The following is a 14225-nucleotide window of genomic DNA, read 5'->3' on the forward strand; positions in this document are numbered from 1 at the left end:
GGAACATAAGATACATGTATCACTTATTCCACGTCATTAAATTTGAATTTGTAGGCATCCCTACTCATCGGCAAAGAAGACAGAGGGTGTAGGCCGAGAGAAAAAGCCGGCGTAAAAAACTCTCGGTACTCTTTTAAAATAGCAAATCAGGTTGAAGGAATAGCACCTTCCTTCACAGCCGCTTAAGCATAAACATCAATATGGGTTACTATACTAAAAAATTAAAGGATGAGGAAACTTGATTAAGTAAACTAGGTTTATACATAACAGGGAATATAAAAAATATTTGTCTGGGTCTGGTTTGAAAAGAAATATACATATGTTGAGAGAGAAAAACATATATTACTAGCAATCTTTTTAAATAAAACTACATTTTGTTTAAACAAATATAATTAAAAATTGTTAAGCTTAATTAGAATAGTAAGTATAAAATGCATTCACTCTTCTTCAGAATCTTCACTATCTTCTGTCTCACTCTCAGAACCCGATTCGTCTTCAGAATCCGAACCAAGCCAGTCAGGTAACTTAGGTTGTTCTATAATCGTCTTCCATTCATTTAACTTGTGAAGATCTAATATAACACACAAATTTAGATATTAAGTAGGAATATTTTTACTGGCATTCAAAAGAACTGAAGCAAAATAATATAAAAACATTTTAAGAAAGCATTTTTCTATGTACCAAATACATTCACTTTAAGGTGATTACCTAAGCTATACATATCCCCGAGGTAGAATTGTTTTTCATCCTTCTCCAACACTCCGCCGTAGACAAAGAGGGTAGATCTCTGCACGACCATCATGGCTGACATTCTTGGGCTGGGACCAGATTTGGGTTTCGGTGCAGCGACAGTTACTGTACTCTCTACTTGATTTGTTGCACCACCAAGTTTCATGGTAAATACTTCGTCTGTTACCACTGTAAATAAAGATTTTTTGAAGTTATATTTCTTTAGGCGCGTTATGAAAAATTGATGAGAGTGAAATTTTACGATGCGCGCGCACCGTGACACAAAATTAACAGAATGAAGTTGCCCACGGAAGATGCTACGGCATTGGACATAATTTAAAAACAACATTCGAATAATAATAGAATTTATGTTACACTTAATGTAAGAGAATAATAATAAATATTTATTTATTTAATTTTTCAAATGTAAACTGAACTTTATTGACTATAATGACTCCTTTTCCAGTCTTTGATTATTCAATTGTAATTAATGATTTGCATGCAATCAAAAACTATTTTTAATAATGCCAAAGAAGTATAACTTCTTACGCGCGTACATATGTACACGCACCCTTTTTTTTAATAATATGTCAGAAAACAATAATTTAATATACATAGATACTGTCAAAACCGTTGACGACGACATCGTTTATAACAACATACCGGTTATATTGACCAAAATCAAAGGTCCCGGCTGAATTCTATTGTATTAGGTACTTAATAACAACGTCGTCGGCTACTACAACTATCGGTTTTTACGACCAAATATGAGTAGTCCTTTCGATGTCGCTATAACAGATTTTGACTGTTACTGTAAAATTAAACCTTGTAAGTTAATTTAAGTTATATTTTGAACGACATCGTCAATTTGTACGTCATTGTAATATGCAAGTCAATTTTAACCATAATATTATTAATCATGTAGAAGTAACAAGATTTTCAATATACTCGATAGTATTCAGTGAATTACCACAATAAATGCTGAATTTTGATGGCTTTGGTAAGATTGGGACAATGTAGTAAAAAATAAGAAACTTTACATACAAAAAAACATTATTATCTCTTTATTTAATTTATTATCTGTGTATAGTCGTTGTTAATTATAAAAATCAAAATTAGAAAGGACAAGACTGAATTTTATTTTAGTACTATTAAATACCTGTACCTGTAACAGCCTCTTCGGAAGATTCCTCCATTTTCTCTTGTACGGGAACAGGAATGGCCTGTTCCGTCTTGAGTATAACTGGATGCCAGCGACACGTCTCTAAGTCTATTACTTGAAGCTCATCACTCATATCCCCTCTGATATCTTCTTCTGTCTCTTCTACATCCTGTATTTGATGGTGAACAATAAGATTAAGTGAGATTAAAATATTTATAAAATCAAATACATATGTGTATATTTTACACTTTAACTAACACTTCATAGCAACTTGGAAGTTAGTCAGAAAGCCTTAAATGTGACGTAAATAATACAGAGTTTTATCAGGGCATAACCTAAAAATATTGTTACGAGCTAGGGGGATCGGATAGAAACGCCGTAAATCTCTTCAAGGGTTTATTTCTAAATAAATCTACGAGGAATTTGTAAACACTAAAAACTGGAAATTACGCACAATAATTCACTAAATACACACACAAAATACTTTCTCTAATTACACGCACTTCACACAGTACTTGTATTCACTTGTATTCGCTTGTCTTCGCACTTTGTCACTCCGGTGTTTATCGCTTGGTATCGCATTCAAAACTGAACTGACTGGTCGCGTTTCGGCTCGCTTATATATCCCTGGGAGCGATGTTCGAGAACTCTCTAGGCGGCAGCGCAACTGAGTAGCGATCGCACAATTCTAGAACGTGCGTACTAGCTATCTCTTTCGCACATTGCTCCGTCCTTGTCGTACGGCGTTCTAGAGTGCTCGGTCTAGCTTCGAGAAGGTTCCGATCTTCTCTCTCTCTCGCGTATCATTCCGTCCTTGTCCCACACCTAGAAAATTCGTTCTAGAACATTCCTTCATCAAAGGGGTATAACCAGGCCTGAAAACGCCTGAAAACGGGTTTCCTGAAAAGTGTACCATTCGACTACACGTGTTCTGAAACGGCCTGAAAAAATGTTTCAGGCTCCTGAAAACTAGGGTAACATTATGTAAATTACGATTTTCTAATATGTGATTGACCCTCTCCTGAAACGGTCAGAAATCACATTTCAGCCTGCTGAAAAGTTCTCTAACTAGTGGAAAAATCTAAAAACATTGCAGTCGACCCGTCTTCGTAACACTACCCCCTCCTTAGACATGCTCGTCCCGAGCATCATCACTTTCTTTCACCATTATCTTTTCCCATTGAGACCGAGTTTGCGAATCCTTAATAGCTGCACAAGCCTTACATTTCTTGATCCAGTCTTCAACATCTTCACGATAGCGTATCCAATAAAAAATTTCTTTAATCTTCATAAGAGTCCTCTTTACTCCTAAATGTCCACTAGACAAGTCAGTATGAAACATTTCCAATATGTCGCGAATCTTGGATCTTGGCACAACTAACTGCAAATGATCACCTTGAGCATTTTTCAGTTTGCGACATAACACTCCATTATGTAGAACTAAACTATCCCATTGAGCCCAGTAACTCTTAGTAGTGGTACTTGTAGATGCTACTTTACTCCATTGCGGCTTGACAGATGAAGATTTCATCCAACCTAGAATTGGTTTAATGTCACAATCTTCTTGCTGTGCTATCTGCATCAAGTTTCCACTCCAATCTGAACCAATGGTGTCTGTTCAAAAAGTTCTCACATGGCCAATCTCCCTTCGGTCCTGTTTGTTGACCTTTTCACATGGTCGTTGAGACACTTCTGAACTTTTTGTAAGCTCCCTTTCATGGGCAGATAACATATCCGAAAATTTCTTTAACTGTTCCTCTGCCTTTGATAGGTGTCTTGACAAGGCTTCCTCATAGGTCTTAGTAACTTTATGAACTGCGTTCCACTCTTGTTGATTACTGGCCTGTCCATCCACATTGATAACTCTACAGACGTCATAACCACTATTTGTAGAGTGTCCTTTTAAGCAAACTTCCTGTTCTCCACACTTAAAGATTCCTTTTTCCAGATCTATTTTACAATTGTACAGCTTCATAAAGTCTAACCCGATTATGCAGTCATCTACTATGTCGGCAAGAACAACCTTGTGTCTGTAAAAACGTCCACCAATCTTAAAGGTTGCGATACCTTCTTCCCGATCAGTTATGCGCTGACCTGTAGCTGTAACAAGCTGTACAATTCCTCGAGAAGGGCTTCCATAAAATGACTTCAGAAGTTGATATCTGATTACAGTTCGTGAAGATCCAGTATCTATTGTTAGGTCACACTTAGTTCCATTGACTTCACCGTCGATGACTAAGGTATTCCCGCGTCTAACCTTCACATCACCTCGGAAGTCTTTCTTTGGGCACGAAAACCTCATGTGCCCCACTTCCCCGCAGAGGTAACAGGTTGGTCCACGTTGACACGAGTTTGGTTTTTCCGTGACAGCCCTAATACGGTAAGGTCGAGGATCTTTCCGAATCGCCTCTACCTCCAGCGCATGGGCTAGAGCATCCTTCAGGTTCTTGTGGTGACCAAGGTTTACACTCAACCTGACTTCACGATCTCTTATTCCATCAATAAAAGTTTGCACTAATATCTTGTCTGCTACATCTGGTAAGGATGCGTAGGCTTTCCTTACCAGCTTCTCTATTTCCAGACCCCATTCTTGCAAGCTCTCACTCGGTCGCTGCGCTCTCTCCCGTAATTGAGCCCTATAGACTGGCTCCAAATGTGAGTCCCCATAACGTGACTCCAGAGCATCCAGCAGTCGCGTCAGTGTCACATCACCTGTCATGACTTCTAACACGTCCAGTGCTTCGCCTCGCAGTCCCAACATAAGGGCAGCCACAGCCTGATTATTTTTCCAACCGTTCATCTTGCACAGAGCCTCAAACTGTACCTTGTAGGCGCCCCAAGAAGAAGAACCATCAAAGGTAGGTGCCTCCACCGCTCCAGATGATTCCACAAATCCAGACATCTTAAGGCGCTGAATCTCGTTTTCTAACTCAAGCAAGCGTTTCTCCTGTTTAGATAACCTACTTGTCAGGTTTTCAAACTTGGATGTTATTGTCTCAGTCTTCTGTGTCTGCATCCCCGTATTTACTGCAGACTCTGTCACAAACTCCTCACGATTGTCCCTTGGAGTAATTGGCATTTTTCTATCCCACTTCTGACACCAAAATGTTACGAGCTAGGGGGATCGGATAGAAACGCCGTAAATCTCTTCAAGGGTTTATTTCTAAATAAATCTACGAGGAATTTGTAAACACTAAAAACTGGAAATTACGCACAATAATTCACTAAATACACACACAAAATACTTTCTCTAATTACACGCACTTCACACAGTACTTGTATTCACTTGTATTCGCTTGTCTTCGCACTTTGTCACTCCGGTGTTTATCGCTTGGTATCGCATTCAAAACTGAACTGACTGGTCGCGTTTCGGCTCGCTTATATATCCCTGGGAGCGATGTTCGAGAACTCTCTAGGCGGCAGCGCAACTGAGTAGCGATCGCACAATTCTAGAACGTGCGTACTAGCTATCTCTTTCGCACATTGCTCCGTCCTTGTCGTACGGCGTTCTAGAGTGCTCGGTCTAGCTTCGAGAAGGTTCCGATCTTCTCTCTCTCTCGCGTATCATTCCGTCCTTGTCCCACACCTAGAAAATTCGTTCTAGAACATTCCTTCATCAAAGGGGTTTAACCAGGCCTGAAAACGCCTGAAAACGGGTTTCCTGAAAAGTGTACCATTCGACTACACGTGTTCTGAAACGGCCTGAAAAAATGTTTCAGGCTCCTGAAAACTAGGGTAACATTATGTAAATTACGATTTTCTAATATGTGATTGACCCTCTCCTGAAACGGTCAGAAATCACATTTCAGCCTGCTGAAAAGTTCTCTAACTAGTGGAAAAATCTAAAAACATTGCAGTCGACCCGTCTTCGTAACAATATAACGATTTCTGCGAGTTAAAGTCGTAATAACTTTACAAACCTTTCGAAAAGCGAAGCAAAAAAGAAGTTCTTTTTCCTTTGGTGTAGTATATCTGTTTTGTAAACATATTTTCAAGATATTATACTATTTATATCTGAGACTATACCGGTTACCTAATATCCGTTTATAAAGCAGTATTCATATTCGAACTTAAGTAATAGTGAAATATTTAGTCTTTTATAGATAAGGCAATTACTAGTATAACATTTCATACTTACACAGACACCCCCAAATACATATCCTCTATTAGTGTGTATATTAACTGCAGCGGCTTGACCTGCGCGTGCACTTGTTCCACCGGATAGTGAGCGCCATGACCAACTAGATCCTTTACAGCTAAGTTTGAACATGTCTGTATGTGTATACGTTCTCTCCGTTCGACCCTCTCTTACACGAGAGAAGCCACCATACACTATTAACTAAAATGATTTTTTTGTTATGTTAGATGTCACGAATTGGTTTGGTATAACATTTAACCATTTGTTATTAAAATTTGCATTAGTTTTTAATAAATTTACAATAAAGAAATAGAGTTTCTAAATAGCTTCTAACTTGCATATAAATTATATGTATTCCTTTTATTACTAATGTTATAAAGAAGTAAATTTTGTGAGGTTGTAGGGGATAATCTATGGACCTACTGGACCGCTTTTGAAAAGAAATCCTTTACTAATAGAATAATAATATATCTGATTGAGTTCTAGAAAAAAATTATAATGCCTACAAAAAAGCAGTGACGACATTTGCCACATTTTACATTAAACAAAATTCTTCCGCCGTGTCTCTGTTCGCGATAAACTCACAAGCTAATGTACAAAATAAATTGCGGTTTTCTTCAAATCTAGAACTTTTCATGAGGTTAGGTTTAGGTATATAATTTTTCATGGTTTACGGATGACAGTTATCCGTGCGAAGCCGGGGCGAATTGCTAGTATTGTATATATAATATATATATATGCTCTCATGCATCTAAAGTGGTAGGAGATGAGATGTGTTACTCAGAGGTTCTGTGTTCAATTCTCAGCAAGTCATTTGTGCTAAACGTCACAGAAGAATGACACAAGCCAATGACAAAAATTATCGAAGAAACATGTACTGAAATGTGTTTAAAAAAATTAATGATCCAAAATTACTACAAAGGTTCAAGAAACTTACCCCATCATTACCCACAGGTAACATGACACAAGCTGATCTGGGACATGGTCCCCTTCCATTCGGTGCCAACTTTGCCCACTGTCTCGTGTCCAAACAGAATGTGTATATATCATCAAAATACCGGCACTCTCTCCCATCATCTGAGTAACCTCCAAAGATACACAGCTTTCTACCTAAAAGAACCATTCTATGCCCAGAACGTGGAGATGGACCATTTGGTGATACAACCTAAGAAAGCATATATTATTATTACTATTTGTAGATGTCCACATTTTTTGATGGAGTATATTGTTACGAGCTAGGGGATCGGATAGAAACGCCGTAGATTTCTTCAAGGGTTTATTTTCAATTAAATCTACGAGGAATTTGGAAACACTAATAACTGGAAATTACGCACTAAAATTCACTGAATACACACACAAAATACTGTCACTATTGACGTTAATTACACGCACTTCACACAGTACTTAATCACTGGTCTTCACTATATTCGCACTTTGTCACTCCGATGTTTATCGCTTGATATCGCATTCGAAACTGAACTAATCGGTCGCGTTTCGGCTCGCTTATATATCCCTGGGAGCGGTGTTCGAGAACTCTCTAGGCGGCAGCGCAACTGAGTAGCGATCGCACAATTCTAGAACGTGCGTACTAGCTATCTCTTTCGCACATTACATTGCTCCGTCCTTGTCGTACGACGTTCTAGAGTGCTCGGTCTAGCTTCGAGAAGGTTCCGATCTTCCCTCTCTCTCGCGTATCATTCCGTCCTTGTCCCACACCTAGAAAATTCGTTCTAGAACATTCCTTCACCAAAGGGGTATAACCAGGCCTGAAAACGCCTGAAAACGGGTTTCCTGAAAAGTGTACCATTCGACTACACGTGTTCTGAAACGGCCTGAAAAAATGTTTCAGGCTCCTGAAAACTAGGGTAACATTAAGTAAATTACGATTTTCTAATATGTGATTGACCCTCTCCTGAAACGGTCAGAAATCACATTTCAGCCTGCTGAAAACTTCTCTAACTAGTGGAAAAATCTAAAAACATTGCAGTCGACCCGTCTTCGTAACACTACCCCCTCCTTAGACATGCTCGTCCCGAGCATCATTACTTCCTTTATAGGGATCGATTTATGTGAACGACTTTCGGTTTGCTCCTTAAACCACTCATTTTCTTTATCCGGTAAGTAACGTCATTAATCTTCGTGACTATCGTGTATGGACCGTCCCAGTCAGCTTGAAGCTTTGGTGATTTGCCTTTGCGTTTTGTTGGGTTATGGAGCCATACTTGCGAGCCTTCTTTAAATTCTATGTGATTCGTCTTCCTGTCATACCTAATCTTCGTAGTCTCACTTATTTTGCTTTGTGATGCTCGTACGTGTTCATGAATTTCATACAGTCTATTACGCAGATCCGCAGCATATTCTGTAACACTCTCCGGAGTGTCAGGTGGTCGTCCAGTTACAATATCCGCTGGTAATCTAAGTTGTCTACCAAACATGGCTAAAGCAGGTGTAACGTTCGTGGTTTCATGAACCGCAGACCGGTATGACATTAAAAATAACGGAATATACTTGTCCCAGTCTTTTTGATGGCTGTCCACCAATTTCGCTAAGTGCCTTTCCAAGGTTTGATTAAAACGTTCCACCATTCCATCTGACTGTGGGTGATATGGAGTAGTCCGCGTCTTATGAATTCCCATTAATCTGCATACTTCTTGGAACAGTAGAGATTCAAAATTTCTTCCCTGATCACTGTGAATCTCCAAGGGTACTCCAAATCTAGAGAATACGTCATTTACAAGTATCTCAGCTACTGTAACTGCCTCTTGATTGGGAATAGCGAACACTTCGGGCCACTTCGTAAAGTAATCCATAACAACCATGATGTACTTATTTCCTTTTTCTGTTAACGGAAATGGTCCAGCTATGTCAACGGCTATCCTCTCCCATGGAGCTCCGACATTGTATTGCTTCATACCAGCTCTAGTTCTCGTCTGTGGGCCTTTGACTGCTGCACAAGCCTTACATTTCCGAATCCAGTCTTCCACATCTTCACGGCAATGTATCCAATAAAATCTCTCTTTAATTTTCAGAAGAGTCCTTTTTACTCCTAAGTGTCCGCCCGATGAACCATCATGAAACATTTCCAAGATGTTGCGAACCTTGGATCTTGGCACAACTAACTGTAGATGAGATGCATCCCCTCGAGTGTTTTCCCATTTGCGACATAACACTCCATTATGAAGAACTAAGCTATCCCATTGAGCCCAGTAACTCTTGGTCGTGGTGCTAGTAGATGCAACATCATTCCACCGCGGCTTGATAGCTGAAGATTTCATCCAGTCCAGAATTGGTTTAATGTCAGAATCTTGTTGTTGCTCTTCCTGAATTAATTTCCCACACCAATCTGGACTAATGGTGTCTGTCCTTAGTATCCTTACATGGGCTACCTCTCTACCTTCGTGTCTTGTACAATGTTTGCAATCCTCCTCACATGGCCTTCGAGACAATGCATCTGCGTTCCCGTGGGCTCTGCCCTTGCGATGTTCAGTAGCAAAGTCATACTCTTGCAGTTGTTCGATCCATCGAGCCACTTGTCCTTCCGGATTCTTGAACTGAAGTAGCCATTTTAATGCAGCATGATCTGTCCTAAGACGGAACTTGCGACCTAGCAAGTATTTACTGAAGTGCTGCAGCGTCTTCACAACAGCCAGTAGTTCCCTCCGAGTGACACAGTAGTTCCGTTCTGGTTTCGACAATGACTTGCTGAAGTAGGCTATTACTTGCTCGTGCTCACCTTTTACTTGTGATAGTACACCTCCAATGCCAATTCCACTGGCATCTGTATCTACCACATATTCACCATCTTGATCCGGGTAGCCTAGTATTGGAGTCTCACACAGTCGCTTCTTGAGCTCATTAAATGCATCTTCACACTCTCCATCCCATGTGAATCTCCTCTTCTGTTCGGTGAGTCTGTGAAGTGGTTTTGCAATATCCGCGAAATTTCTCACAAATCTTCGGTAGTAAGAACATAAGCCTAAGAAAGCGCGGACTTCAGTTTTATCTTTAGGTACTGGCCAATCCTTCACCGCAACTATCTTCTCAGGGTCTGTTCGAACTCCATCCTCTGATATAATGTGCCCCAAGTAGCTCACTGCTCTCTTGAAAAATAAACATTTCTTTGCACTTAGTTTCAGGTTGGCTTTATGCAGTCTGGAGAGCACCCGTTGCAGATTTCGTATGTGATCATCAAAATCCTTCCCAATGATGACTACATCATCCAAGTACACTAAGCAGGCTTCTCCTATCAGTCCTGACAGTACTTTTTCCATTAGTCTTTCAAAGGTGGCAGGTGCATTGCAAAGCCCAAACGGCATAACTTTAAACTGCCATAGTCCTTTACCAGTTGAGAACGCTGTTTTCTCTTTATGACTTGAGTCTATTTCCACTTGCCAGTACCCACTTTTCAAGTCTAAAGTTGTAAACCATTTTGCCCCACTTAAGGTATCCAAGGTGTCATCTATTCTAGGTAACGGATAACTGTCCTTCTTCGTGATATCGTTAAGACGACGGTAGTCGACGCAGAACCTTAAACTGTTATCCTTTTTCTTGACTAAAACTACTGGAGAGCACCAAGGGCTGGAAGATGCTTCAATAACATTATGGTTTGACATTTCTGCAATCATCTTGTCTATATTCTTTTCATATGCGACAGGTACTCGTCGCGGTCTTAAACGTATAGGTGCTTCGGTTCCAGTCTCAATTCGATGTTTAACTACACCTGTCCTTCAGCACCGGCCAGCACCCGCCCCGTGGTCCTGGCTTCTATTCGTTTCCCTGCCGCTGTTCAGCGGCAGTCACATCCACGTCATCGGGCTCCCCACGTCTTGTCTTCATTTCACCTCGGAGATCTCTCTTAGGGCATGAAAACCTCATATGCCCTACTTCCCCGCAGAGGTAACAGGTGGGTCCACGTTGGGAACTACGTTTTTCCGAGACAGCCCTAATGCGGTTAGGTCGAGAATCCTTGCAAAATGCTTCCACTTCCAACGCATGAGCAAGAGCATTCTTGAGGTCCTTATGGTGACCTAGGTTCACAGCCATTCGAATTTCACGGTCTCGAATACCGTCGACGAAGGCTTGAACCAACATCTTGTCTGCAACGTCGGGTGAGGATGCATAGGCTTTCCTAACCAGCTTCTCTATTTCACATCCCCATTTTTGCAAACTTTCATTTGTCTGCTGTATTCTATCCTTTAATTGAGCCCTATAGACGTGCTCTAAATGTGCGTCTCCGTACCGTGATTCCAGGGCATCCAGCAGTTGCTTCAACGTCACTTTACCTGTCTTGGTATCTAATATGGTGAGGGCTTCATCTCGCAGTCCCATAATAAGGGCGGTGACAGCCTGATCGTCATTCCACCCGTTTGACTCTGCCACAGTCTCAAACTGTATTTTGTACGCACCCCAGGAAGATGTACCGTCAAAGGGAGGTACTTTCAGATTTCCAGATGGTGCTACAGTCGTTACGACACCTTTGGTCTTCAGGCACTGCATCTCTTGTTCTAATCCGAGAATACGTTTGTCCTGTTTCGAAAATTTGCAGTCCATATCAGATTCCAAGTTTTCGATTTTTTTATCTACCTGTATTTTCAGGTCACCAAGTTTTTCTCCGATACGGCGGGCCTGTTCCTCCATCATCTGATGAGCCTGCTCCTCTTGACGCCGTGCCTGTTCCTCCATCATACGACGTGTCTGAGCCTGTTCTTCCATTATTTGTCGTGCCTGTTCCTCTTGACGACGTGCCTGTTCATCCATCATTTGGCGCAGAGCAAGGAGGATGTTGCCGTCGTTGCTTTCGCCCATCCCACGGTTCGCATCGAAACTTTGTCGTCGGGCAGCGTCGCGTGCTGATTGTGCCCTTGTCTGCACTCCCTCAGCAGCTGGAGACTCTGCTACAAACTCCTCTTGATTCTCCCTTGGAGTAATTGGCATTTTTCTATCCCACTTCTGACACCAAAATGTTACGAGCTAGGGGATCGGATAGAAACGCCGTAGATTTCTTCAAGGGTTTATTTTCAATTAAATCTACGAGGAATTTGGAAACACTAATAACTGGAAATTACGCACTAAAATTCACTGAATACACACACAAAATACTGTCACTATTGACGTTAATTACACGCACTTCACACAGTACTTAATCACTGGTCTTCACTATATTCGCACTTTGTCACTCCGATGTTTATCGCTTGATATCGCATTCGAAACTGAACTAATCGGTCGCGTTTCGGCTCGCTTATATATCCCTGGGAGCGGTGTTCGAGAACTCTCTAGGCGGCAGCGCAACTGAGTAGCGATCGCACAATTCTAGAACGTGCGTACTAGCTATCTCTTTCGCACATTACATTGCTCCGTCCTTGTCGTACGACGTTCTAGAGTGCTCGGTCTAGCTTCGAGAAGGTTCCGATCTTCCCTCTCTCTCGCGTATCATTCCGTCCTTGTCCCACACCTAGAAAATTCGTTCTAGAACATTCCTTCACCAAAGGGGTATAACCAGGCCTGAAAACGCCTGAAAACGGGTTTCCTGAAAAGTGTACCATTCGACTACACGTGTTCTGAAACGGCCTGAAAAAATGTTTCAGGCTCCTGAAAACTAGGGTAACATTAAGTAAATTACGATTTTCTAATATGTGATTGACCCTCTCCTGAAACGGTCAGAAATCACATTTCAGCCTGCTGAAAACTTCTCTAACTAGTGGAAAAATCTAAAAACATTGCAGTCGACCCGTCTTCGTAACAATATGTTTTTAATAAAGTGTATTAAGTATGAGGGTGTGCAATTATATAGTCAATAACCATCTAAAATTCGTAACATTACCGCGTTTAACGAATTCAAAAGGGCATTAAAAATACATATCAGAATGAGCCTAGTAGACTAAAATTGGGACAGCTGATGGCAATGTGTATCTCATTCGTAGTATATTGGGTTTCTCATGGAAATAAAATACATTCTTTTTTTGTAATGAGAAATAAAGTTCTTTAAACATTATGTTCATACCTTTTCCCATTTCTTTTCAGACAGCAAGAAGCACCACAAATCTTTATAATGATAGAATTGTGTTTCCGTGGGACTTGTGAACTCGCCACCAAATACCCATAATTCTCCCCTAAAATAAAAGTATAATTTTAACATGAGAGCAATATACATATAGTAACTATGATGTTGTTACATTCTTGTCTCGAAATAGTCTTTAAAATGATCTCAAGATGTTTACTTGTTGGCCGGTGTTGCTACAGCTTGGTGTGCACTACGAGGTGGTGGTGCCCCAGGCGCCTTCACTTGTCTGCATGAATTATTTACCGGGTTGAAGATTAGCAAGTCATTGTATACTTCTGTCTGGAAAATAAACAATATATAATTAAAGTTAAGTTAATGTTTTTACTAAGTAAGAATATATTATATACATAGGAATTTACTTTTAGGCTACAATATAGCCATTTTTGTTATAAAGAGATGAATATAGTTTTATACACCACTAACCTGCTGTCCATTATGGTATTCACCTCCAAACATAATAAGCTCATTATTAGTTGGATGTGGTGTGAGTGAAGCATAGGCTCTAGGTGATGGAGGCGCAGTTAGAGTTTTTTCAGAAGCTGCTGCCCTTTTAGCTTCTTCTCTTTCAATTTCTGCGATCACTTTCGATATATCTTCCTGCAAATATAGCCGACAGTCAGGTACAAGAAAATATAGCATACACTTTTGTTTTGCACATTTGCACATAGCAGTATTACTGCTTGAAATTGATAAAGCACAGCATATAAAATAAAAACATCATTGGCTACTATATAATTGCACTGTGATTGAATTTTAATGCGTCTACCTGAATAAAATCTAATCTTTAATGTTTTGTTTATAAATTTCTAACCTCACCCAAGTCAGCCAGTTCCTTTTTTAGTTTGCTTGCAAGTTTTTTCTCAGTTTTCGCTGCAGTTTTCACAGCGCCACTTATTTTATTCTTGTTTTTCTTTTTACCCATTTTTCTTATTTCGTGTTATATATGTTTTATGTAAATAAGCAAATATGCACACATTAAAATTTCAAAACTGCAGTCAAGACCGGACAGACTATAATATAATATAGACTATGAAGTTAAGAGTATAGTCAATTAGTCAAGACTAAATTTGCATAATTCTTGATACTAAATAGGAAGGATTTGGATTTTAGACCTCTTGTCATAGCCCATAGGTCGT

At 40.1% G+C, this 14225-nt stretch overlaps 1 protein-coding gene across 2 annotated transcripts; it reads right to left on the reverse strand.

The window, feature by feature from the left end:
• Window positions 1-372: 372 nt before the first annotated feature.
• LOC125051090 (kelch domain-containing protein 4) lies at window positions 373-14100 on the reverse strand. 2 transcript variants are annotated; one of them, XM_047651239.1, is made up of 9 exons: window positions 13901-14100; window positions 13513-13686; window positions 13247-13368; window positions 13030-13138; window positions 6967-7194; window positions 6030-6230; window positions 1895-2060; window positions 709-918; window positions 373-571 (listed from the first exon to the last, which is right to left on the reverse strand). In XM_047651239.1, the coding sequence occupies exons 1-9, from the start codon at window positions 14009-14011 to the stop codon at window positions 438-440; spliced, it is 1455 nt and encodes a 484-aa protein (XP_047507195.1). In that variant the 5' UTR covers window positions 14012-14100; the 3' UTR covers window positions 373-437. The 2 variants fall into 2 exon arrangements, with proteins under 2 accessions (XP_047507195.1, XP_047507196.1); XM_047651240.1 differs by having other exon boundaries at window positions 13906-14023.
• Between the last annotated feature and the right edge of the window lie 125 nt (window positions 14101-14225).

This window comes from Pieris napi, chromosome 7 (genome assembly GCF_905475465.1).
Source record: "Pieris napi chromosome 7, ilPieNapi1.2, whole genome shotgun sequence".
NCBI lineage: Eukaryota > Metazoa > Arthropoda > Insecta > Lepidoptera > Pieridae > Pieris > Pieris napi.